Source organism: Setaria italica, chromosome IX, assembly GCF_000263155.2.
Source record: "Setaria italica strain Yugu1 chromosome IX, Setaria_italica_v2.0, whole genome shotgun sequence".
Classification (NCBI taxonomy): domain Eukaryota; kingdom Viridiplantae; phylum Streptophyta; class Magnoliopsida; order Poales; family Poaceae; genus Setaria; species Setaria italica.
Window position 1 is genome coordinate 51,009,808 of NC_028458.1, and position 26,700 is coordinate 51,036,507.

At 49.1% G+C, this 26,700-nt stretch overlaps 2 protein-coding genes and 1 long non-coding RNA gene across 3 annotated transcripts; all 3 read right to left on the minus strand.

The window, feature by feature from the left end:
• Nucleotides 1-6,173: 6,173 nt before the first annotated feature.
• Nucleotides 6,174-8,496, minus strand: LOC101753252 (patatin-like protein 7). The gene is made up of 2 exons (XM_004984919.3): nucleotides 6,971-8,496; nucleotides 6,174-6,882 (listed from the first exon to the last, which is right to left on the minus strand). The coding sequence occupies exons 1-2, from the start codon at nucleotides 8,090-8,092 to the stop codon at nucleotides 6,604-6,606; spliced, it is 1,401 nt and encodes a 466-aa protein (XP_004984976.1). The 5' UTR covers nucleotides 8,093-8,496; the 3' UTR covers nucleotides 6,174-6,603.
• A 5,952-nt stretch (nucleotides 8,497-14,448) lies between these two features.
• LOC101753663 lies at nucleotides 14,449-16,511 on the minus strand. Its single transcript, XR_001162974.2, has 5 exons — nucleotides 16,250-16,511; nucleotides 15,984-16,055; nucleotides 15,750-15,906; nucleotides 14,712-15,102; nucleotides 14,449-14,617 (listed from the first exon to the last, which is right to left on the minus strand). It is a non-coding gene; the product is annotated as an uncharacterized LOC101753663 (long non-coding RNA).
• Nucleotides 16,512-21,536: 5,025 nt separating this feature from the next.
• LOC101753931 lies at nucleotides 21,537-25,508 on the minus strand. Its single transcript, XM_004984920.4, has 7 exons — nucleotides 24,726-25,508; nucleotides 23,657-24,074; nucleotides 22,989-23,126; nucleotides 22,733-22,892; nucleotides 22,437-22,581; nucleotides 22,176-22,361; nucleotides 21,537-22,065 (listed from the first exon to the last, which is right to left on the minus strand). The coding sequence occupies exons 1-7, from the start codon at nucleotides 25,491-25,493 to the stop codon at nucleotides 21,820-21,822; spliced, it is 2,061 nt and encodes a 686-aa protein (XP_004984977.2). The 5' UTR covers nucleotides 25,494-25,508; the 3' UTR covers nucleotides 21,537-21,819.
• Between the last annotated feature and the right edge of the window lie 1,192 nt (nucleotides 25,509-26,700).

Here is a 26,700-nt window from a genome sequence, read left to right on the forward strand (position 1 = left end):
TTCAGCTAGCCTACCCGCTTAGCAGCTCAGCTCATCTGGTTGGACGGTGGTGAAAGGCCAGGGAGGAGGTGGTGTCATGCATGGCATGGTGGCCGGCGGTCCGGTCAGTAACCCCCACATGTGATGTGAAAGGCCAGGGAGGGAGGATGTGATGTGACTTTTGTGAGCGGGTGCCACACGGCCGGCCGGGCAGCCCATGCATGCATGCACTGGCCAGGTGCATGGCGGAAACTTGGAGGAAAGCGGCCACCGGCCATGCCTGCTGCTCCCTCTGCAATCTGCATCGGTGGCACGTACCCGCCCCTTCGTACGTGCTAGCTAAGCACGTACGACGTCGTACGTGACCGGCCCTCGCGCTGGTCTGGTACTCTGGTCCGGGATGGCCGACGACACCACTGCCTGCTGGCCTGGGGTGGGTGGGGTTGTTCAGCAGCCTGCCATCCGCGCGCCGGCCTCCGCCTCAGGCGCCGAGCGACCTCCGTATCCGTTGCTCGCCGAGCCGCGACGCACGCCGAGGCTTGCCCGCGGGCGGTGGGTGGGCCGCCGCTGCGTCCGTGCACAGGGATGATGGCCCGGGCGGGGCGCGTTGCCCACGCACGGCAAGATGTCCCTGTCTCCCTGACATATATGTGTTGCCAGTAGGCAGCCGACCAGGCCCGTGACAGTACCTGAGCTCCGAACAGTTGCATGTGTCCCGGTCCATGGACGATCGTTTCAAGTTGCTGCTGTCATGCACCACCGTGAAACTATCTGGTGGCACGACACGACAGTCAGACGACCGGATGTGCTCCCATTGAAAACGTATGCGGTTAAAAAAAAAACACAATGTAGCGACAGGTTTTCACAAACAAACCAACTAAAAAGCGCTCGAAAGTGGTATAGGTGGAGTATCTGTATCACTCATGCATGTGCTAGAAAAAAGATTGCATCATGGACGGGTAAAAGTCCAAGTTCAACCACCCACTCACCAAGTCACGAGCACTGCACGCTGCAGCACGCACAGCGGCTCAGCGAGCCAGCCAGCAATGGCGCGCGCGTGCAGACGTGCAGTGCAGCTGTGCAGCCGTGAGTGAGCCCCGCCGAACCCCGACAAGTTGGCGCAGCACTTACCGCATGCATATATAGCATAGCCAGTTTGATCCGGTTATGGATTCGAAAATCTAGATTTTGGATGGATTTTTAAAATCTGTATTCTGGACAAAATCTAGATGGACTTGTTTGGATTCCTAGATTCCAAAATCTGATTCCAAAATCAACCCCTGAGGAGCTTTTGGAATTTACAGAATCCAAAATCTAGATTCTGAAATTAAGCTAGAACCTAACCGGAGGAGCTCCGAATTTATTATGAAAATCCACCCTGATCCAAGCGGGCCCGTAGTCGTACCATAGCTAGCTCGGTGCATGCCGCCGACCGCCGTCCCCGCCTCCTGACAGCGCTTTCGGCAACAGAGCTACCCCCTGCCGGGCCGGCAGCGCCGCAGAGGCCGAGGGGGGACAGGGGCTAGTGCCACCTCCAAAACCAGCAAAGCGTCCAGCATTCCTCAGTCCCAGTCTTCACGCGGTCACGCCCTCGCCCCGCCCGAGCCGAAAAATCAAAAGCGTCCCGGCAGCGGAGCAGCCTCCGCCGATCGGGGTCGTGCGGGTACCTCGTCGTACTGCGCTCGGCTCCAGCGGACGGGCGCGTGAGCGCCCCATGCTGCTGCAAGGAGGGAGCACGGGGTCGGAGTCGGAGAGGCCCGGCTGGGGCACGGAGGATGGCATCGTTTTCTGGCTGGATGCTGATGGAAATGGGGAGAACGCGAGGGCGCGCGAGGCGCGAGCCCTCTGGTGCAGTCGTGCAGAGGACACAGCAACACAGGGATGGCCGGCCGTGGAACAGTGGCGAGATGCCCAGATGGAGATGGGTGGCTGTACGACGCGCTGGATCGCGTTCCATCACTCCGCTGCTAGCCGTGTCGCCGTACACGAGGCGCACTACCAAGTGTCACATGTCGCGTTGCGTTTACAGCCGTCCATTGGCCATTGCTGCATCTCGTGACAGCTCCACTCACACTCTCTGTCGTCTCTGGGATAAAATAAAGGTAGCAGTGGCATGGCAGGACAGGACTCAGGAGCCCGGCTCTCTGGAATGTCTGGAGTCTCTGGACTGGAGAAGTAGAGATGAACAATGGCAGCGGCAGACCAGAGCTGACCTGTTGCTGCTGGCGCAGCAGGCAGTTTTTTCACTTTTACAGCTGGGCACCTGATGAGAGGAACGGAAGCACCGAAGCAGGAAGCTGCCGTGGCTAGCTGGCCGCCGAAAACTTACCAAGGGTGAAACGGGGGTGGCCGGCGATGGCCGCGATGAATGTGGCCTGATGCGTCTCTCGGGACACAGCACAACGACACACCACACACACACACAGGGCCCAAACCTACACGGCGGAGAACAACGAACGAGTTGCCCGGCGCTCAAAATAAAATTTGCAGAAAAGTTTTGATAGTGCAAAAAAGAACTCATCTACTAAATTTTTTTATCAAACTCGCTCAAGGGAAATTAAGAGGTGTTTGATTCCACGGACTAAAGTTTAGTCCCTGTCAATGCAAATCGAATGTTTAGATACTAAGGGGGTGTTTGGACACACCCCCTAAACTTTAGTATCTGTCACATCGGATGTTTGGATACTAATTAGGAGTATTAAATATAGTCTAATTACAAAATTAATTGCACAGATGGAGTCTAATTCGCGAGACGAATCTATTAAGCCTAATTAGTCCATGATTTGACAATGTGGTGCTACAGTAACCATTTGCTAATGATGGATTAATTAGGCTTAATAGATTTGTCTCGTGAATTAGTATAGGAGTTATGCAGTTAGTTTTATAATTAACTCATGTTTAGTCCTTCTAATTAGTGTCCGAACATCCGGTGTGACCCTCCTAAACTTTAGTACCTTGTATCCAAACAACCCCTAAGAGTATTAAACATAGACTAATTACATAATTAATTGCACAGATGGAGGTTAATTCGCAAGACGAATCTATTAAGCCTAATTAATTCACGATTAGCACATATTTACTGCAGCATCACATTATCAAATTATGGACTAATTGGGCTTAATAGATTCGTCTCGTGAATTAGCCTCCATCTATGCAATTGGTTTTATAATTAGCTCATATTTAATCCTTATAATTAGTATCTAAACATTTGATGTGATAGGAACTAAATTTTAATCCGTGAAAACAAACACCCCTAATCACGAGACGCTACAGCATGCTTTTCAAATTCTGAATAGAGTATGTCAAATCAATCTCCATCGATGGGTTCCCATCCAAATGATTTTGCGGGAGACACACCAAAGGGGCAAAGGCTGCTTGATCTTGATCCCTCTTTTGTCTGCCCACATTGGATGGCGCTCGCCTCCTCAAATTTGGCGCCCAAACTCTCGCGCAATTGTTTCCATTTAAAGAAATTAAATGGTAAATTTTGCGTGTAATTGTTTTAATTATACTTTTCCTTCAACTATTGTTAAATTTATTGCCAAAAAAATACATGAATACCAGGAGTTAATTTAGACATCTAAAACAACCACACACACTCATATGGTCCACAGCGCGTGCACTCTATCCGTATAAAACATCTCGTCTTAGAGAGTCTAGGACAACATATTTAAACTTAAATCATATATGTAGGAGTATATCATTAAAAGAACAAATAGATAACCGAATAAAAACTTGAAACTACATGAAGAGTTCTACGATTAACCTGTCCAAACTAATCTACGCGAATAAAATTTTGACAACGCAAGTGCGAGTGGCCATTTTTCATCAGGTACTATACACAACTTGATGACTTGACAGCACAAAGCAACATTTCAGAGTGCTGGCAACTCCAGGTCAAGAATTTTGGGACCTCTATGCGTCGGCACATTCGTGGGGTAAGAATTGCAGTGAGGTGACCCCACCAGATTTCACATCCACTGGCACGGAGGGCAGGCACTGGCCTCAATTGCCTTGCCTTTTCCTTCAGTTGGTCCTCAAGTTGCCATTAGAATGAACGTGTACGCCTTGAGGTGTTCATCGACAGGGCAATGTAACCCGAGACTCAACGGAATCATTAAGAGGTTATATATATGATTAGGTCAATGGTTGTTGTCGCAAGAATAGTTTATGGTCCGTACCGCTCGCCACTTTGTTTTCCATATCTGTTGCCATCGTGTTTTTTAGGGAGGTTCTCAGGACACGGCCTTGCCCACCGCTTTGTGATATCATATCCTGAAAGTGTAACAGCGACAGGCCCGTTGATACAACCTCGATCCTGATAGTTTTACACGTAGTGATGGTCTGCCCAGAAAAGGCTGTCCACATGGTGCTTGCTAAAAGCACCAGATTGAAATGAACAGAGGGGGTACTCACGGTTTACCGTGCATACAAAGGTGTTCTGAAGAAAGAAACAAAGGGAGTTTTCAAGCTCCAAACCATGCATGACACAATGAGAAATCCAGCACCAGGGTCAGTCCTTCCGGACTCCGGAGGACCTGTGCTACGAACAGCCTCCACTGGCGGAGAGCAACCCCACATTTAAGGCAGGGACACGACCGGCGGAACAGGGCACCGTCCTAACCAACCACCCGGCGGTCTCCGAGATGGCCGAAGAAAGCAACGGGATCGGTGGCCGGTAATCATTCGCGCGCTCGGCGTCATGGACGACCGATCGAGCGAGCACTCCAGCGTCCACCGACGACGACGGGGAAGGGAGGGGGTGCGCTCCGTGCCGGCCTCCCGCTGCTTCCCAACCAGAAGGGAGCAGCAAGCCTGGAGCTAGCGCACGCCCGCCGCCCCGTTCGAACAGAACAAAGGCGGCGCACCAAACTCCGTGCGCCCCTCCATAACTTCCCACGCTGCAGCAGCGCTTACCCCGCAGTGCTAGGATCTCTACTCGGTACTCTACACGCACGCTCCCAGAACGTCTTGGCAGGACTGAATTTATTCAGGTTCTAGCAGCTTTTGCAAACGCAAATCTGTCATCACGATGGAAATCAATCGGTAACCGAAGACCGAAGTGCGTGTTACCTCAAGATCGCTCAGTATCTGTGACCGGAGAGCGAGTAGCGTAACCATACCGCCAGCCATTTGGACGGACGAAAACCCCTAACATGAAAGTATAAGACCACACCACACACAAGCGTTCTTCACCGCTGATGATTACTCTGAAGAAGAGTGCCGCGCCACCACCCCTGTGGCGTGTGCCGCTAATGATCTCTGTTTGTCGGTTGACGCAGAGTTACGGGCGGGGGCGACGCCCTGATCTCGGTGGCGAGGGCGATGTGATCGTCCGCGACAGCGAGGTGCTAGATACTCCAAATCCAACAACCAGCAATCATGGAGCGGCGCCTATTCCCTGACAGCCCCCATCAAAAGACGACGACGACGCCCTCAAAGCTCAGCTCGATCACGGAGCAGCAGCAAATCAGCATGGTTTAGAGGGTAATAAGCAGAGAGAGCTTCAACGACACGGATCAATGCGCGCGCGCCTCGCCGTCGCCGTGCCGTTGCGATCAGTAACTGCTGTGAGCCCGGCGACGGCGACCGGTCCGCCCGCCGTGCCGCGCCATGGGTGGGAGCTGCTGTGCGCCTGTGCCGCCCGCCGCGAACTGTTGCGGATCGCGGCTTCAATTGCGGCGTCGACTTGACACGACGGGAGCGTACAGTGCTGGCTGCTGGGAAGGAAATCTCGAGCGCACACAGCCCAGCCACACGGGTAACCGAGTAGCGCTGTAGCGCGAGAAGAACTACTTCACTAGTCCTCTCGCTGTCATGGAAGGGAGAGCTTAGTTTTTGATTGTGGCGCCGCCTGCTCCTGCTCGTGTTTATGGCATGCTGTCAAAGCAAAGGTTACTCGATTTAGTTTGCGTGGAGGAATCTTCCGGCGCTTCGTTTCGACAAAGGTACATCCAGACCAGTTTCAAGATGGCGACGGCACTTGCACACCTACAGTTCCTTGCCTTTTGTATCTTCTTCAGGATGAAAAGATGTCTGGGATGTCTCTTCGCGAGTTAATTTCGCACGGATTAACCTGGAAATTACCATGTTTCAACAAGAAAAAATGCACTACACGTCTAAGAATTTTCAACTAATCCAAGAGCCCTACAAGATATATCCAGACATGAATAATAAAGGATGGTAGTATGACAAGTGAGGAAAAAGTACCATTTGCACGCACTATGGATGTGCATTTTAACTTCAGTAAACAGAGAAGACTCGAGTTTTTGTCCGCATAGTGGCAGGTGTCTCCGTTGTACAGTTTCTCCCAACATTTTTGTGCAAGCTCTACCGACACTTAACGAAGTTGAAACCCCTAGCGAAAACTAGATTGAACACTAACTAAAAGGGGCAGTAAAATTCTGCATAAAGAAGACTGCATTATTATCTCCTACTGAAAACCAAATATATATCGCAAATGTTCCTTTGATATTTTTACCCCTCTCCAACAGAGTTCACAGCGGCGAATGCCATGCCACGCTGCCGCGTAAAAAATATGCAGCAGGATTCCGGCCGCGAGCCCAAGCAAGGAGAAAGAGAGGCCTACATGTCCTCCACGCCACGGGTCCACGGGTCACCAGCTCAGCCCAGCGCCGACGGCTTCTGCGGCGCCTGCTTGAACGCAACGGTGGGCGCGATCCGGGAGCTCCTGCTGCGGTGCTCCGCGACGAGCTCGGCGGCGAACCAGTCCAGCTTCTCCGCGTTCGTCTGCTCCCCGACCCGCCTCCCCTCGAACAGCACCGACTCGACGTTCCGCTGCTTCAGCATCTCGTCCGCCGCCGCCAGCAGCGCGCGCACGTTCCCCGGGGTCGGCTCGTACTCACCATCCGGACCGCACGGCGGCATGCTCTCCCGCTTCGCCTGATCACGCACCATTCCATTTTAATGGAGTTGATGCAGAGCGCGACGAAAACCAAGAACATAATGGAAGAAGAATCTGCTTGCTCACCTGGATGCGCAGGTAGTTCGACGAGCGGCATTGCCCGAAGGCGCGCGCCACAGCGTGGTCGACGAGGTCGGCGGCGCCGTCAGCGGCAATGCGGGCGATGGGGCGCGCCCACTCCTTGGAACCCCACCGGCGCATACGCCGGAGGTCCGCGTCGGCGGTGGCACCGGGGCCTCCGCCGGAGCAGCCGCCGATGGAGAGCACGAGGAGGTCCTCGACGCCGCGGACGAACGGGAACTCGTGCTTGTTGTGGAGGACGTGCGTGATGGCGGCGGCCGCCGGGCTGCCCATGGTGGGTCCCCCGTCCACTGCCGCGCAGGACGTGGCGCCGTCCACCGACGACACCTCGGCGGGCTCGAAGCGGCCGGCCTCGGACCACGCGGCGCGACCGACCTCGCCGAGGCGGAAGTCGTAGCTCTCGTTCTCCAGGGCGTCGGCTCGGGAGAACACCAGCGGCGCGGAGGTCTTGAGGTCGTAGCAGGAGATGAGCACGGGCTTGATGGTGTCCCGCAGGGTGAGCTCCTCGCCGAACGCGGACTTCATGGCCGCCTCCAGCGCCGCCGTGGGCTCGGCCAGCGGCCGCTTCTTGCCGCGGCAGAAGAGGGACGCGGACGAGGAGGCCCGCGGCCTCCGGAACAGCCGCGGCGCGTGGTCCGACACGAGCCGCCACGTGTCGTCGGCGTGGAACAGCGGCGCGCCGCGCGAGTGCGTGGAGAAGAGCATCGCCGCGAAGACGCCCCCCGCGCCGGTACCCGCGGCGAGGTCGAAGTAGTCGGCGACGCGGGCGTCGGGGTCCCCCGACGCGCGGCGGAGCGCGGCTTCCAGGTGCGCCAGCGCGCGGCCGGCCAGCAGCGCCCGCAGCCCGCCGCCGCCGCCGTCGACGCAGAGCACGCAGACCTTCCCCCGCTGTGCCGCCTTCCCCGCCGCCGCCGCGGCCGACGCCTGCGCCAGTGGCGGCGGCGGCGGCGCCTTGGGCAGCCAGAGCTGGTGCGGGTCGGTGTAGCCGAACAGGAACTTGCTCTCGAGGATGGAGAATATTTCGTAGCTGAGCTTGTCCGTGTCGGCGCCCCCGGCGTCGGCCTCCTCGTGTAGCCTCTCCACCTGCATCTCCTCCGCCTCGTCCATGTCCCCCCTCCTCTCTGCCGCCAATACTGTCAACCTCTCGGCGAATCGAACGGCTTCGGAAAGCAGGGAGCAAGGGACAGAATCTCTCGCGGATTCGCAAAGATTGCTGCCGCCAAGACCTGCCCGCCTTCTTGTCGCGCGCGAGACCCCTTTTGAAGATCGCAGCGGCCGGCAGCGCGGCTTACATGCCAGTCGCCGCTAGTGGCGGGCGCCTTTTGATCCTTGCGCGCGCCAGAGCACGCGGAGAAAGGAAGGAGCGCGAGCACAGAAAGGTGCGCGCGCGAGCGAGCGAGCGAGAGGGAGGAGATGAGGCTGGTCGTCGAGGAGGCGCGAGGAGAAAGAAAGAAAAGGGAAAACGAAGAAAGGCGTGAGAGGGAGCGGGCCGTCGACTCGTCGTCTTCTTTCTCTCCTCTTTGTCCTCTGATCGTGTCTCCCTGCTGCGCCGTAACGGATAGATGCACCCGGTGCAGGGGCCGCGCGGGCCGTTGCCGCGGCGTACGTCTCGGCCTCGACATCCGTGAGGCGAGGCGGACGCCGTGGAACGGGTCCAGGGACGAGGAGGTTGGCGTCGTCACGGCGCGGTCGTCACCTGGACTCGTGCTGGATTAAGCTAAGACTAATTAATCCAACAGCTGGGGCCAAAGCGGGGGAGTAATTAATAAGATTGATTCCAGCACGGCCGTTCTAGAGCCTGATGGATTAGCACGATCGAGGAGGAGGCGACGACGGCCTGCGAGACTCTGCGTGGAGCCGGTCCACGGCCGCGGCGCCGAGGAGCGCGACCATACGATGTGCCGGCACTTTTGCCTGTCGTGCCGTTGTACTGCCCGTTCCTTTTTTTTTTCTTGATGAGAATCTGGGTGGGGGGCAGTATTTCTGCAAAGACTTGACAGCACGCGAGTGGCAGTGCGGTGTGCAGCGCGAGCGACTCCGTTCTCGCAAACTCCTAGGCTGCAGCTGCAGTGCCAGTGCAATGCGCTCGGGATTCAGGGCCTGCCGCCGCCTGCACGTTACACGTCTACCTGTCGCGTACGGCCCCGAGTGCAGCTTCAGGTGCCACTTCGATCGGCATCATCCACTGCTACGTTCCAGCTAAGCAGCAGGGCCTGCACAGTCAGCGCCAGCATCGGTTCCCGCGGCAGCAGAATCGACGGTCTACAGGACTCGGTCCACCTGGCGCGCGGACAAGAGCGAGATGGAGCCAAACAGGCAGGCCCCCTGCCGCTGAGGTACGGACGGTCCACGGGCCCAAAACCCTCCTCCGGCTAAACGGCGGGCCGGGTCCCTCCACGAGGCGCCGCCCCCTTTTTCCCTTGGTCAAAACTCAAACGCAACGGGACGGCGGGCCGCCGGAAATGCTCCCCGCACGGCGCAACCACCGCCGAGTCAGCAAGACATTTCCGGGGACAGGGAGGAGGAAACTTTCCCTCCGCCCCCTCACTGCCATGCGGGCCCGCACCCTCTTGCTGACGGATGCTTGGGCGGACTGGGCAATGCCCTCCCCGCACCGCACCCGCCGGCGCCGCTCTACGCCGCCCCGTTCCGTTCCCGGCTTCCCGCCCTGATATGGACCGTACGCGGGGAGGGGAGCGAGTCAATGGCTCCGCGCACGAGTCCGTGCGGTCGGTCCGTGGTCCGTCCACACCGCTCTGGGACGCGGACTTTGAGTGCTGCCGCCTCTCCGCTCTGCCTGCCTGCCACCGCCTGCTGGCGCGGCGCGGCGAGGCGAGGCTCACGTGTGCCGCGGACATTGGGAAGGGAACAAGCGAGATCTCACGGGCGCGGCCGTGCATGCAGAGCGGCAGGGCTGGAAGCCGTTGTTGAGCTTGTGCCGTAGTACTGCTGCCGCCCGCCGCTCCATGGTCAATGTGCAGAGTCAGTATGGACAGGATGATGGGCCTGACGGCAACCCTGTTGTTGCAACTCGCAAAGTTTGCGGCGCATCAGTTTTACTCGTAAACACTTGGCAGTTGGCAGTTGGCCCTTGGCCGCCTACGCCCTGGTGCTTGAGTTCTGGCCGGGCGAAGAGCTTGCGTGCACGGCTGATTTTGCGGTTTTTCTTTGGACGGAGTATTGTTCACCTCACTTCATGAATTACAAAAAAAACTTCCGTCGCTAAGATACACGATTTGAATGGAATATACGTTGCTTCATGCCAGGGTAACCTACTGGTAATATCCTTGAACGGGTAGTAGTAGACAGGGACAGGTACCTGGACATTCTACTACACCGTTTTGCAACGTTCATAGAGAGGATCGGATCACTCGATTCCTCCTGTTGGAGCCACGCTTAGGCTATAACAGGGGGCTAAATTTTAACTCCTATCACATCAGATGTTTAATACTAATTAAGAGCATTAAATATAATCTAATTATAAAACTAATTGCACAGATGGAGGTTAATTTGCGAGACGAACCTATTAGACCTAATTAGTCCATGATTTGACAATATGGGGCTACAATAACCATTTGCTAATGATGGATTAATTAGGCTTAATAGATTCGTTTCACGAATTAGCTCAGGGCTTCTACAAACTCATATTTAGTCCTTCTAATTAGCATCCAAACATTAGATGTGATAAGGGCTAAACTTTAGCCCGAGGATCAAACACACTCTTAGTCTAGGGATGGATTCAGATAGAATACGCATGAAATCGAATTCGGATAGCACTATTTACCACATTTTAATTCAAATTTGGATACGAATACGAATCAATCGGATACGAATACGAATACAAAATAAATAGCTCGAATTCAGATTCGCATTCGGATACTTACTCGACTTGGAACATAGCGTCATATCGAGTATCAATTTGCTTTATCGATGATTTTATAGTAGATAAAAAAATTATTCTATAAGTAGGGAGTAAATTATGAGGATAGCACACAATAGATAGCTTATTGAAAATAATATATTTATTAATAAATATTCCAATAATTAAATATATATCAAATGAATATCATTTAAATAAATAATTCCATAAATATATAAATTAATTAATAAGAAAATAAGTACATGAATACATATAAATATAATTTATTCATTAAATAAAATATGATAATGTATTTAAAATTAATATGATTAGCCACATTAAAATTAATTAAACATTATCATTATTCACTATATACCACTAGTAACATTAGACTAACATAATTAGTTATTTCCATATTACTAGTAATATTAGACTAACATAATATATCACTAGTAATATCCCTATTAACGTTTTAGGCGGATACGAATACGGATAATTCGGATTTCCAGACAATCATATCCATCCCAACCCTTAGACACGTATCTGCTATTTGGAAAGTTAGATAGGGACCTTTCTTTGCCCGGAACAGGGCCTGCGCTGCTGTTTTGGACACGTAGTCGTTGGAGTCCCGAACAGACCCCTACTGAAAACCCAGCGAATGCACCAAACGCTCCTGCACTTGGTTGGACCGCTTCGTAAGCGAGAGCCGTTGGCTCAGGCTCGCTCCCAGACCAGCCCGGGTTTGATTTGATTGATTATGGATCTGTTTAGCAGAGCTTCAGCTCTGAAAAAATAACTCCAGATTGATAGATCCAGCTAGCTTCTTCATAGAGCTGCTCCACCGTTGATCTGAGATTTCAAAAAGCGTTTGGTACAGCTCCACTCTTGTTTTTATCTCACTGGCAATTTGGGCCCATGCATCAGAATAAAAAAAAAGAAAAAAAACGTCTTCTTCCTCACAGCACTGGGTGCGACCTCGCACGGGCGCTGTGTCACGGTGAGTGTGCCCTTGCGCGCGCGGTCGGGTGCGGCCTCGCCGGGGCACTGCGTCAGGGCGCCGGCCAACCATGCGGGTGGGGCTTCGGTGGGCGGTCGGGGCACGGCCGCAGCGGCACGAGCAGAGAAGGACGACGACGCTAGCAGAGGAAGGACGACGGCGTTTCGCACGAAGAAAAAGAAAGATAGGAAGAAATAGAACGAACCAGTTATTTTCCACTAACAAATGACAGTGGTGGGTAATTTCCTCCAACTCCACCAAATTTGATTTCGTGGAGCACCCCCTGAGGTGCTCCACCAAATCTATAGATCCAGGGGTAGATCTACCATTTTCGTGGAGCAGATCTGTGGTGGAGTTGTTGGATCTAAAATCATTTGGTTGAAAAAATCTAAAGCGGAGCTGTTTTTGAGGATCTGGAATTGCGTGGAGCTCTGCCAAACACACCCTATGAGGAGCAAATTAGGTTAGATGTCATGTTGGGGCAGATGCCTTTCCGAGCTTCTGTCCTCTCCACTGGGCGTCGCCCATGCCTTCCACTGAACAGTGCCAAATGGGAGCTCCAGATTTTCAGGCGGGAGTGGAACGCGAATAATGCACGCTCTGAAGCATAGGTTGCGAAGGACGCACTCCCTCGTCGACACGATTGCAACTTTGCAAGTGATCGCACCCTATTCTAGTACGGGTATGGGTATTCTATACTATACTGCAGAAAGGCAAACCAGCACTTGTAGACTTGTGCATCCTGACACTCTGATAGCACCCTTTTGTCGCCCGTGTACAAGCTTTTCTTCGCGCGCCATTGACAAACGCCTCGATCGTCAGGCCGTCAGTGGCTCATATCATATACGTTCTCTCTTCTCATTCTCATGTGCGCTCTACGCAAGTACGTATGGTGCCGCCTCCTTTCGCACGCACCAACTGTTCCACGCCACACACGGGTTTTTGTTAAACAACAAGTGCTGCAGAATAATCAGAAGGGTGTGCACGGGTGCTGAAGTGATGAACAGTACTGGCCGTATCTTTCCTTCCACACGGCACTGAAGTCACTGATGAGGGGGGCATGGCCGGCATGATTGAGATCAACGCATCGGCGACGAATAAATTCGCGCGGGCGAGGTCCTGTTGCTACGTCGCCCGTCCGTCCCTTCGGTAGGCCGTACGTCGTAATCCCTGTACAGGCAAGTGGCGCGGATGGCCCTCGGCTTTGTTTTTAAAAACCAATCAACAACCTGCAAATTCCTCATGATTGTTTTGTTATGGGGGAATATGAACGTATGGCATAGCCAGGGAGAGAGACAGGTCCACTCACCCCGCACGTACACGTACACTTGGTTTTCTAATTACAAGGCCGGAGTTCGGTGGGACTACATGCATGGCAACCTCTCAGAGCAAAAGGAATAACCACGATTAGGAAAATCCATGATGATGCTTAACTGGATGATGCCAACGAGAGATATTGTAATTCATGGATACAGCAAGTTTTGTGATTGATGCGGTTGGCTGTGCATCAACAAGTAGTGCATGTGTTATTCACCAAGGTATTGGAACAAGACGAAAAAAGAGCGTACGTAAGCATCTACTCTAGACCACAAAAGCCGGTTGATCAAGGCAACGTACCATTGAAAAAGCTACCTAGGTGATGGGTGGAATAGCCGACAAGATGATAGGTGTTCACTCAGAAAGCTAGACACGCTCTCCATAAGAAATTTAGCGGCTAGTTGGACACGTCCATTCGCAGCACCGACGATGGACAAAAAAGGAAGCGGAGACAAACAACTACGGCCCTGCTGCCATCTAATAAAAACCGTGATCTCTCGTCTGATCGACGGGCCACAAATTAAACACCAAGCTCGACCAGTGGTTTGTAGCGCAATGGCGGAAGAGATCGAGGTCGGCACCTCAGGGGACGAGCTCGCCCTGTGTGATGCTTAGACCTCAGATGGAAGCGAAGAATGTCACATTGTCACTGCGTCCATGGCGATCGGGCCGGTATTGGTCAAATAGGAGGTAGCAGGAGGCAGCAGAGAGAGAGAGAGAGAGAGAGAGCCTAGGGCCCGTGGACCGCGCGGTTCGATCCGTCCCGATCGAGATCCTAACTGACCAGCCCAAAGAGCCCAACTTTAGGCCCAGGACTAGTGCTCTCGGGAGTATTTTGCCGTTTTACGATAAGCTGTACCTACCTATTTGATGGTGTCATATGGTACACTAGGACGGGAGGCGCGCCCGCGCTTGCTACGCGCAGAAGAGCTGGGACGTGCGTGGATCGGTTGGGATACTGGATACATGTAGAGAATCCTATAAAAGAGAGATATGGCACCAAATTTTTAGCATTTTTCACTGTAGAATTGAGATAATAATGAAAAAGTGGAACCCACCAAATAGGTGGGAAAATTGAAATAGATGGAACAAACCAAATTAAGAGTTCCCGATGTTTCTTTTTTGTTAAATGAACAATGTCGTAGTAGACCAAAATTTTGGTTATCAAGGATAAACTGAGAATAAAAAGGACGAAGAAATAAGAATAAGAAGAGCAAGTATGACCGAATTTTAGATACAAATGGTATATTTTAGATACAAATGATATATATTAGATGATCTTGTTTTTTATCCAATATGGTTCGAGTAACGAGGCCATTAAGCTGACATGAAAATATCAATGTGGAAGTACGGAGCGTCAGAACCATAAAAAGAACTTGACATGAAACCAGACTATGTACCTTGTTGCACAGTTGGGGTCTCTTTTAGCAGCTGGCAGCCAACTCTGCTATCTGCCTCTCTGCATATCAATATTAACCACCATATCATGAACTATAGGGCAGCGAGCGATGATAGTAGGCCATGAAATTTTAGAAAATGGGTGCATAACTCACATCGGTTGATATCCTTGACACCAAAGCAAAAAAACGTGAGTTACAGCCTCACAGGGTACAGAGGTTGCAGATGGCTCAATAAAGCTATGGTATTTCCCAGTAAAGCATCATTGAGAGTTTGAGACCATATCCTAAACCGATGTGGTCAGGTTTTAGGACAAATCTTGGTTTGATTTTTTTTTCTCGACCACACAAGAGCTCCCTATATTATTACATCAAGAAGAAGGAAGTGTGACACTCTCGTTTCATGAGGATAGAAAATCCACATAAATGGACGCATTCAGTAGAGCAGTAGCAATGTGTATTTCCTCTAGCAGGTGTTGGCCCCCTCTGAATTTGTTGTCAAGCTCCACCACTACACAGAACGCATGAACTTGACATCTTGGAAAGCCTGAAACATGGAGAATGGTAAGATACATTTATGCAATTCATAGAGAAGTAACACACAAAGATCTGGTACTAAACAAAATGAAAATTTGGTAGGGAACCCTAGCCGCGGACCAGACCCTTGGCAAAATGTAAGTAAAGAAATAAATAAAAGAGCCCATAAATTTCCTGTACTCTGTAAATCAAGTAAAGAAAGGGCAGGAAGAGTAATTAATGATAATTACTTTAAGAAGCATCGTTCAGAGATGCAAACTGCAGCATACAGAAATAGATGTAAGCTGCAAATGGATTCTGAACTTTTCTATACTGGAGAGCAAAGAAAACTCACTAAGTATAATTAGTAAAAGCCATACTTGTGACTGCACTTGATTTTCGCATGTAATTGTTTGGTTTTTGATGAAGTCATCACTTAGATCCATTAATGAGGCAAGAGGCATCAAAACAAATATGATCCAGAGCACTGCACCCTACCTCCCCATTAAATCATTCATTGAAGTTCACCTAGCCTTATAATTCTTTAAAGTATGACAACACATCTTTAATATTTCAGAGTTATCCTTAGGCTACACACTTCAAATATTTGCCATGCTCAAGATGAAATGGAGCAAGAAGAAAGAGAGATCAGAACAGTTATTCAACTTATGTAATTACTTTGGGTTTTTCATGGATGCAAAAGCATGATAGGCTGCATCTGTATTGGTTGAATCAACTATATGTGCATATATCGGCTTCTCAATTTCGGAAGGCTTCAGGCTTTATCTGGTAACCCAGGTAAGGAATATCTTGTACAGAGCACATTTTTTCAAATCTGCAGGCCACACAACAAACTCTGGGTCAGGCATAAGCACTAATATATTTAACTAATCAGGAGGGTAGGGCTCGAACCTGGAACTAAGAAGCTAAATCATAAAAATGGAGAGAGCTCTGACCCATTGCATACCTCTGTAAGGAATGCACCTGCAAAAGAAGGCACACTGAAATTATTTAGCAGGGAAAAAACTGTACAGACATCATAATTTGGGGAAGAAATTATTTAGCAAGCTGAATTGGAAACCAACTGTGTCCTGATTCCTAAAGCAGGCAATCAATCAATCTGGGGATGGAAAAAGAATGGCAACAACGGGAGAAAGGAGCACCAGGACGTGAGTTACCGGCTGTGTTGATGGAAACATGTGCGGCATGGAGATGGAGCCGCGAAGGATCTTGCCCACCGTGAAGAAGAGCAGAGATGGAGGCTGAATCGATGGGGGCAGCCTGCCTGTTTCTGCGGTGGCGACCTCTGTTGCTGGGCGTGAATGGGACGCTGACGCGGTGACGGGAGTCACCGGGGGTGGGTATCACCAGGTGGCAGAGGACGGCAGCAAGATTGAGTAGGAGTGTGGGCTTGTAGGAGTGCAGCGGCAGTGTAGAATCCAAGCTGTAATGGGAGAACAAGCACGGGTAAGAACATTTCCAATCAAAGAGGCAACTAACCTACCGGGCTTGCTGGTTCCCAATGGCATTAAGCAACCAGGTAATATCACTTGATCACTCGTTAAAAGAACGAATGGTCCTTAACCAAATTAAACTTTAGTAGACAGAATTACCATCTCTAGCTTCTGTCCACATCTTTTCAAAATTCCAGGGTATTTTCCTTGATTAACATGCATGACAATTATAATCTTAAGTGGTTAAGTAACAAAAGTTACTTAAAAGGTATCTAAGCATTGCTAAGCATATGATGGTTACTAATTAATTGAACAGGTGGCAAAGATGTCCTACAAATAAGGTGGGATCATGCACAAGAGTACGTTGCAAACAACTCCTAGACTTAATGCATAATAAAAAAATAACTAATAATTGGACTCATGAATAATAATTTCTAAAAGTAGATAGACTTAGATGCACCAGGGCTTGCCTTGATTCACAAAAAAGTTAATATCCTCTGAAGATCCTTCAACACAAGGGACCAATTCAACAACCTCTTCAAATTCCTGAGTTTTTTCTGACAAATCCAAGAAATCCACCTCCGAGGCTTCTGTTTCTACAATATGATGCATGCCATAGTTAGAGATGCAAAACTTTTTGAAACAAAAGACTATACAACTTATCTTCATGATAAAGTTGCAAGCCAACACTACTCTACCCATAAAGATTAACCCACAATTTAATTTCCTTTTAATTACCTAACTTAAGCATTTTCTTTTATTTAGAAAAGCAATATAATTAATTTCTAATCTGAAAAACTTAAATCCTATGGATTAATAAATATTTGTGAATAATAAAGCATTATTCAAAATTTTATACATTTCGTAAAGATTAAATATTTATTTAAATACCTGAATCAAAGGCATTAATAAATACTTAATTTTTTTATTATTTTATCCTAGGGTTTAAGAATTTTTAATGCATCAAAGAAAATAAAATACACCTACAAATTGGTTTCACTATATTTGGACAATTTTATAAATTATAATAAATTAAATATGAAAATAGGATTTAAATCTATTTTCTAAAACTCTAAATCAACATTATCCCAAAAACCCCCTTCTAGACTTTTCTCACGCACCCCCGGCCTACCCCCACACACTGACACGCGGGGCCCAGTCAACAGACCACCCTCCGACCTTGACCGAGGGTCGGCCGGCGGGTAACCGTGGTGGCTCGTCGGCGGCGAGGTCCCCGGCGACGGGAACACCCCAGCTCGACTCCGACACCTTAAACACCTTAAACAACTACCAGAACTCCGGCATAACTCTCTCCACGGTGATGCCCTGAACCAAGAGGCGGCCGGAACCGAGGAAGAAGACGGCGGTGAAACGAGGTTGTGGTAGCTAGGGTTGGACGGCGACTATCGGGGCGGGTTCAGTAGCTCAAGGCGGTGGCTCTGGCGAAGTGGACTAGCTGGCAGTGGTGGAGAGCACCGGCGACTGGGAGCGCGGTGAAAAACAGAGTGACCAGGTGAAAGGATAACTCCGGCGGTGGGAGCAGTAAATATACGAAAATTTCACCGCCTTCCCGAGCGCCACCTCCTACCTGCTTGCTCGCTCTTGTGTCTCTTGCCTGTGTTGGCGCGTGGCACGGCAGCGCCGCTCTTGTCATCAGCGGCAAGCAGCTGCGTGGCAGCCAGCCGGTTTTGCTCTTTCTTTTCTTTTCCCCAATTTCACCCGAATTTCAACTCCAATTTGCGACCAATTTCCAATTCAGAAGTTACAAAACCCCTTAAGCAAACTTGCAGAGAATCTTTTGATCTACATTTGATTGATTTGCATCGAGGTCAAAAGATCACTCCATCACTGTGAATTTTAGCCCCAAAGTAGAGCTAGGGTTCGGCACTGTTACAGTTCAATTGAAATCGCCATTCAGTTTCGTCAGAAACCTACAGGCAGCCCGATGCTTCAACTTCAAGCTCCATTTCAACCATTCAAACTCGGTTTATTTTGCCTAACAACTACTAGAACTTGTTAACCATATGACAGGGATTTCATTTTGCATGTTAAAGCCCGACTCTACATACAAATTTTTCTAAAATCTCAAGCCAAAGTTGACTATTTTTCACTGTTCTTGGACTGAAACAGATGTTGCATTCAGTTTCGTTATTCAAGCCGAACACTGCAGGATTCCAACTTTGAGCTTCAGGAAAAATTCGAATTCTTCTTTTCTTTGTCCCACAACATGCTCAAAATGTTCACTGAACATCATAGTCCACTTGGGATCCAAAGCCTTTCACTATATATATGAAAAATCTTCCAGAATTGAATTTCAAAGTTGCATACCTGACACTGTTTTCAAACTTCAATCAGTTTAGCAGGTAAGTTGAAAACTGCACTACTTTCAAACTTTGAACCCCATTTAAAAATATAGATTATTTGTTTTCTCTGACCAATAACATATCCAATAAATTCACAGAACATCCAAGTCCACTTGTGACCCAAAACTTTCCAAAGCTTATATGAAAAATATTCTCAAAAATCAATTTCCAAGTTGTCAACTTGCCACTGTTTTTAGACTGAAATTTTCAGATGTGGAATAGTAACTTCAGGTCAGTCACTTTAACTCGGAATTTGAGATGCCTATGGCTTGAATTTGGTCTCCAATTTGATTCCTTTGAATTTTAAATACCTTCAAGGCTTGACTTCATTTTTTTTTCAAATTTTTCCAAATTTGGATCTTGAATTTGTATTTTTGGTCAAATTTAACCCAAATTTGACTTTAACCCATAATACCTCCTTTCCATCCAGATTTCACCATTAACACTTCAATGATCCTTCTTAAGCTATTAACAACCTGGTTGTTACAAAGATTGCCCTTAAAAAAGCTCCCAGTTTTCAAATTGAAGATCAGAAGTTCCAAACAGGTAAACACCCAAGTTTGCAAGTAATCAAATTCACCATTGGGTATATTTAGTGGTGTACAAAGACAAAACAATCCCTATCTACACCATTCAGGTGTTCAAAATCTATAGCCAAAGAATTATTTTGCTTACCATCCATTCAGCACATTTTAGAGCAACTGTATAAAAAACTACGATGCAAGAGTATAAGACATGTGAAACAAAAGCAATGGATGAGCTATTATTTTTCCTCTTGAGTTTAGTTGGTTATAAGAAAAGGACTAGATTTGGTTAGAGGCCTTTCGGGTCAACTGTAACGACGTCCAAGTATTGGGAAATAGCCATACTAATAGTGCCCATTATATATCAACTGGGTACCAGTATGCCGGCTGGCAAATATTGGTGCATCAGAGCTCACTATCCATTTGATTCAGAATACATAGACGAAAACGGATAGCAAGGGATGTGCAAAACTCATAACAGTAAATCTAACGTCACCTTATAGTGTAACATTAGAAAAACAATAGTTTCAAAAAAAACAATTGAAAAATAAGGAGCAAATATCCCTCTGTTATTGTTTGTTTGTCCTCTCAGAATCCTTGGGGTGGAAATTTCAAAAGTCAGGCCATCAAAATGTTAGAAACTACCAAGATTGGCTACATGAGAATTAAATTACTAGATTTTTTATTTGAAATACTTTAGATAACACACAAGTATATATCGAGGTAAAATTTATAAAGTAGTATATTAACAAGCCCATCAATCCCCACCAAATCCGAGAGCAATTTCTACTTATCCAAGCAAACCCTAGAAGAGCAAAAAAAAAATCATGTCAAGAATTTGTTAGAGCAACTCCAGCAGACCCTCTAAACAGCCCCCTACTCTAAGTTTAGAGGGCCAAGTAAAAAAACACACTCAAGCAGGCCTTCTAATTGGCTCCCTATTTTGGGGAGGCCTTCAAATTTTTCCCTCCATCCTCCATTCCCGGGGGGTCTCCAGGGTGCCCTCTATCTATGGGGGCTATTGCTGGAGTTGGAGACATTACTGTGCCTCTAAAAAATAGAGAGAACCCCGTTTGATCTCAAGGGGCTTTAGTTTGAGGGCTATTGCTGGAGTTGCTCTTAACAAAGGAGGGAGGTTGTGGAGGGATGACTTGCTTAAACTGCCCTAGATTATTGATCCCTGATTTAAGAGGGTGGTCTGCGCATGAATAATTAGGGTTTCCCAAGGCTTATGGATTCAGATTGCTTTATTATTACTCTACGAAAATTCGAAAACTAATAGGCATGAGATGCGTCCTTCACCTCGAGGTTACGGATGCCGCGGGACGGAGCGGCAGCACCGGCGCAGCGGGGCGGAAGGCCTTGTGGATCTCCAGCCCTCTTCCGCCCGTGGACACCGCTGCCGACGATCCAGAGAAGCCGCAGCGGCGGCCGAGCACCGCCAACACCGATCGCATCGCCGCCATCTCTCTCTTTCGTCCCTTGCGTCTTCGGAGTTCGGACTGAGGCTTGTAGGATGTGGCGCGGCGTTGTGTTTATTAGCAGGATAGCTCCAACTCGGTTTGGTTGGATCCACCGACTCCGAGACCGAAACCAAAGAAGATATTGATTTTTCAGGTTTTATAATTCAGTTTGTAATACAGCCCATGATTTTCTTTCAGATATCTAATAAAAATTTACACAAAACCTTCTCCATCGATTCCTCTCTAAACTGCAAGGAAACCACCCATAGTTCTAGTTTATCTCGGTCGCCATAATTTTATCATTCAATCTTAACAGATATGTAAATATGCTCATACGTTGCTACACACGAATGTCATATGTACATATTGCTAAATATGATTTTATGAAAATATGATATATTGTACACTATTTATGCTATTTTACAGAACAGTTCTTGTTCTTTGTTTGAAAAGAAAATGGGGGTATGAAAGCCATGCCAGATGTAAGCTGTCAAAGATAAATGCGAAGAACTAAAATTCTTTTTTTTTTGCGGGCAGAAGAACTAAAATTCTGGGTGTGAGTAGGTTTTAATTTTCACTTCCTCTTTCTATAAGAACAACATGTTCAAGTCAAAGTAGAGTGATGCTGGAGTGCTCGTCTCTATCTGTTAAATGCCTGCACTACCTGCAAACTATTTTTTTTTATCTTGGGCACAGTTTTTACGCTCATTAATTACAGAGAGTAGCTTCGAGTCTCAGACCACGGTTCGTAAGCAGCAGTGCAATTGGCTCAGCGGTAAAGAACACAGGCCAAACTGGCAGTCTGCTAACACATTGACTAATCCCTTCATGTATTGCATACTACTGCTATTTACATGGCCAGCCTAACAGTCTTGCATCAATCCCTAGTTAACGCGAGATCAACATTGGCGGCACAAACTAAGCTTCCTGAATCTTGATCTAGCCTATGGAACGAGAGCAGCTTTGAAACTGAAGAAGTCCTGCGACATCTGCTCGAGGACCATGAGTACAGAGAACACACCCATCCCAACGAGAACAGGCTTTGCACTGGTCAAGTCCACTCTCTCCCTGTTATCTTCCAACAGCTCTCCGTCTGCAAGTCCGGCACTTTTGCCAGACAGTTTGGAGCCAATAGCCCAGGCCATCAGTGGAGGGAGAACACCATACAGGATGGTCATGCAGTATCCTCCCTGAACATTTGTGCAGGATAGCAGTGCAGAGCAAGTCAATGAAGAATGGGATGCTATGTTTGCTCCATTTTAACTAAGAGTAGATGCCACATGTTTTGATGTACACTTACCGCGATGTCAGTAGCTATGGAGAATGAATTTGGGACGGTAGCTGCGATGACTATGGTCGGGACAACCACGATTCCGGTGGCGATGTAGCTGAGCCTGTTCTTCTCCAGAATTGCTACCACACCAACACCAGGATGCCCGGATCCATCTTTCTTGCGAAATGCATCGATGCCTTTGTTGATCATTTCCTGCACCCACCCCATGTCTGATCAGAACCCTTCACATATTGTTCCTAGAAATCGCTTGGCGGCCTACTTATATACCTTTATATTTACATGTTCTTTGGTTGATGAAGACACTAGGTCGGTCATCTGCTCGATGAAGAACTGAGAAGCCCCAAGCAGCGTTCCGATGAGGGACGTCCCGACGGCGAGCAGCGAGAAAGTCTCCACCACGGTATAGCTCCATCTACAAAAATCAAAGAACTCTATTCACGTGACTGAAATTGAATGTCTCGGCATCGGCTGCCTGCATGTTCTATCTAAACCTGAAGCGTTGAGCAGCGATGCAGATTGCCGAAAAAGATGCAGGCACGTTCTTGGTACCGCGGCGTCCTTACTCTGCCTTTAACATGTCCTGAACGTCAAACCCGCCGAGGTCCGTGGCGAGGCCGAGCGCGATGTCGTCCCACACCAGCAGGGACACCAGCGGCACGAGGCTGCCGACGAGTATCGATAGCCGGATCCTCGCGAGATCCCCTTCCAGGTACGCGCAGATCACTGCGAAATCGGCGAAGGTTCAGTACCTTCCAAGTGATAGGCTAGCAGGTCTCTGAACTGTTTCGGCGACATGCTGGATCGGGGTAGGGTGTATACCTGGTGCGATGTCGTGGAAGACCAGCGTGAAGATGATCACGGGCAGCGCCGCCGGGACCTGCTCCCAGTTGGCGTTCGCTGGCAGGCTCAGGCCACCGCCGATCGCCACTGCTGATACCTCAATCGTCAGCAGTAAACCTGTTGCGACAGACAGACAGACAGATCATGGTTAACTGGTCAGACGATTTCATTTCCTTAATTTCTATTTAAGCTAGGGTTCATGAATTGATGACGATCATAGTAGTACAGAGGTGGCCGATCGGATCACGTTGGTTGGTTACATCACGAATGTAATAATAAGGACGAACACATGGAGAGGCGTACATGCTGAGAATTCTGCCTTTACTTCGGCACAGTATTGGTTGCCAGTACATACCTTGGGACATGGGACGCCTCAGTTGGGAAAAACATTTTTTTTTTTTTGCATATGAGAGCATAACATAGCAGGTGGTACACTAAAAAGACACTGCAAAGACACCGGAATAAACAGCGGGGTCTCAAAAGCAAAGATTCGTTGCCCCGATCCGTGTTAATGCAGATCTAGGAGCCGGCATTGATGCACGCATGATCAGTTTGCAGTAATGGCAATGGCAGCTCATATCGACGGCACGGCATGCAAGTCTGTCATCCGGACACGTACGTGGGATCGCGAGCAGCAAAGTACTTGCCTATCATGACGAACGTGAGCAGCTGGTTCACCCGGTCTGTGACGCCCGTGCCGCCGCCGGCGACGAGCAGCCCGAGCGCGGCGGTGAAGGCGGCGCCGGCGACGGGCTCGGGCACGCCAGCGACCAGGCGGGACAGCACCTCGCCGGACTTGGACGCGTAGGCGACCATGGAGGTGTAGGACAGGAACAGGTAGGCGACGGTGGCCACGTGCCCGCCCCACGCGCCCAGCGTCTCCTGCGCCATGCTCTTCACGGAGATCACCTCCAGGTCCTGGTTCCCGTCGCCGCCGCCGCCGTATAAGCTGACGTCCTTGCCCCGCCTCCGGCGCAGGTGGACGTTGATCTCCGCGATGAGGAGGGCCTCCGCCACCAGGAACGCCCAGCACGTGACCATGCACGCCGCGCTCGGGATGAAGCCCTGCATCGAACAGTTTGGCAACGGTCAGTGCTGCTTTCCTGACGAAATGGGCGTTGGATCGGATCAAGATCAATGCAGATGTTTCTTTTTTGAATGAACAGAAGATCAATGCGGATGTTTCTTCCGTTGAGGAAATGTTTCCAGTTCCAGATCGATGAATCGAGAGCTCGGCGTGGGGAAATTAAACGCCGCGTACGTTCTGTTCATGGTGCCAACCAAAAACGAACAAGATGCCACCGATTGAATAGACAAATTCAGTTGGTTTGGTCATATACTCTGCCAGGGTACGCTAGTACTGTACCGGCGAGTGATTATTCAGACTGGGCCACGCACTGTTCTCTACTCTACTCTACTGGTATTCTACTGTCACTGTTGCTGTATGAATCCATCATTCATTGCTTGGAAAGAGAAGAGAAGAGAAGAGATGCTGTATGTAGCTGGTCCATCGTGTCAATTACTGATACTGACAGCAACGTTGATAATTGGGGAAATCATTGTCCTGGCAGCATGCAGCATCTTTTCAGCAGGTTCGTCGCTGGTCGTTGCAGCTGCCCGCAACTTGCGGCAGCGCGGGTCGTGGAAATGAATTCCGGCGGCGGTGGTGATTCAGGCTGATCTCGCGCTGGAGGGGGGCAAAAGAGAAGAACTCACCGCGGGCGCCGTGCGCTGCGGCACGGCGAGGATGCCGGACCCGATGCTGGTCCCGACGATCAGCGCCACGGCGCCGGCCACGCTCCCTCTCCTCGCGCCGCGGGGCGGCGCTGCCGCCGCGACGGCGTCCGGTCCCGCCGCGCGCGTCCCTTCAGCAGCTACCACAGGGCGCGCGTCCGCGAACCCCGGTGGGACGTCGCGCGCCCCCTTGCCCGCGGCAGCCGCGGCGCACCATTTGGCGCCGCCACCGCCGGAGAGGCCTCTCGGTACGTGGCGCGCGCGTGCCGCCGGGCAGCCGAACGTGGCGCGGTGGGCCTTTGGGCGTGGGCACAGCGCCGCGTGCGCGATGGCCACTTGCATTCGTGAAGACGCCGAGGACCTTCTGTGGAGCGCGCCGTCGCGGCTGGGCGGTGGGTGCTCAGGCTGACGAGAGGGGGGAGTCGCCGCCCGGTAATCCGGTATATTCACCGGTTGCTGGAGTGGCTGTGGATTCACCTGTGGGGAATCTCCGAGCTCCGGTGGCTGCGGAGGGCCGGGTTGTGGTGGACACCGCAGTAGCTGACGGGCACGGCAGTTCGGAGATTCTGGACCAAGCAGAGGCAGGGTGCGGCGAGAGCGGGATCCGTGCGTACCAACTGGAACGAGAACGATGTGTTCAGGTCCGGTCCGGACGTGCTCTGTTTTTAGTTTGTGGTCGTGTGGCGCTGAAAAGATGTTGACGGGGACGAGTCGGCGGTTGGAGTCGGAGGGGACCCCGTCCATGTCCATGGTGTCCCGGTGCACCGAGGACCCTAATGGTGATGTTGCATGTTGTCATAGTTGCATTTCACTGCAGGGTGTCCCGTTTAAACTGAACGATCGTCATTGTATCGAACTAGTCCATCAACCGTGCGGGAACTAATGTTTTCAAAAACTATTATATTGAAAATTATTTAGAAATTGAACTCCTAGCTAATAATTAAAATTGTTTACCTACTACTCTCTCTTTTTTTCAATACTTCAACATAATACTCATATAGATTATATGCTTATTTTTCATCCGATACTTCAACATTATATACTTATTTTTCATCCGATTGTAATAGGATTTATTAGTAATTACTCTATACAATTTTCACCCACTAACTTTTCACTTTGCATTACAGGTATATGCTTGAATGTTTAATAGACCATAAGTTTGAGCTATAATTTTAACATAGAAATATATATTCGCATCACGTCCTCTATATCTTTATAAATGGTGACACACATCATGTGTATATACCTTAATTATTATATCATATACCAATAATGTAAGAAATAGACGATTTAGAATTACATATTAGTGTATATTGTTAATTAAGGTGATTTGGATTCAAATTTAGTGGTACCTCATGTTATTTTTAATAATGACATAAATTGGTAATATAGATGCAAATTTAAGGGTTACTTTAAGTTATGTTTAAGTATTAATGGTGGGCAATTTAGTTGCAAATTTAAGGGGTTATTTTAAATTATTTTTATAATGGTGTGAGTGGGTAATTTTGATGAAGATTAGGAGTTACTTTAGTTTACTTTATATAATGACAGAGTGGGTAATTTAGATATAGATTTAGAGGGTTACTTTAGGCTATTTTCATAATAGTATAGGTGGGTAAATTTTTAGAAAACATGATGGATCCAATGGCTATGATGATTTGAATCGATAGATGGCCAGATGTTTTGTTTTTTTAAGAATTTTTAGGATTTCTCTCTTTTTCTAAAGTGTCGACCTAGGATCTTAGTTGACTTCACTTGGAAGCTTTAAAAGGAGCCTGCAGAGCTTTCAATTAGTAATAGTAAGATTTCAACCTCTCGTGACAGTAGTTTTTAACTGCTCCGGCCTCCGGCGACCTCTTACTCTCAGGATGCCGTAAGTGAAGGGTAACCACACCCAACGTAGTTTTTAACCAAGATTATGCGGTTCATATCAGTTTTTTAATTTTTAGGTTCGCTG

Excerpts from the sequence above, each read along its gene's own strand:
- LOC101753252 (XM_004984919.3), bottom strand. The coding sequence starts at position 8,092 with ATGGACGAGGCGGAGGAGATGCAGGTGGAGAGGCTACACGAGGAGGCC. Across the intron at positions 6,883-6,970 it reads CGAACTACCTGCGCATCCAG|GCGAAGCGGGAGAGCATGCC; the intron begins GTGAGCAAGCAG and ends GTGCGTGATCAG.
- LOC101753931 (XM_004984920.4), bottom strand. The coding sequence starts at position 25,493 with ATGGACATGGACGGGGTCCCCTCCGACTCCAACCGCCGACTCGTCCCC. Across the intron at positions 22,362-22,436 it reads AAGAACATGTAAATATAAAG|GAAATGATCAACAAAGGCAT; the intron begins GTATATAAGTAG and ends GGGTGGGTGCAG. Across the intron at positions 22,066-22,175 it reads CCATAGCTACTGACATCGCG|GGAGGATACTGCATGACCAT; the intron begins GTAAGTGTACAT and ends ACAAATGTTCAG.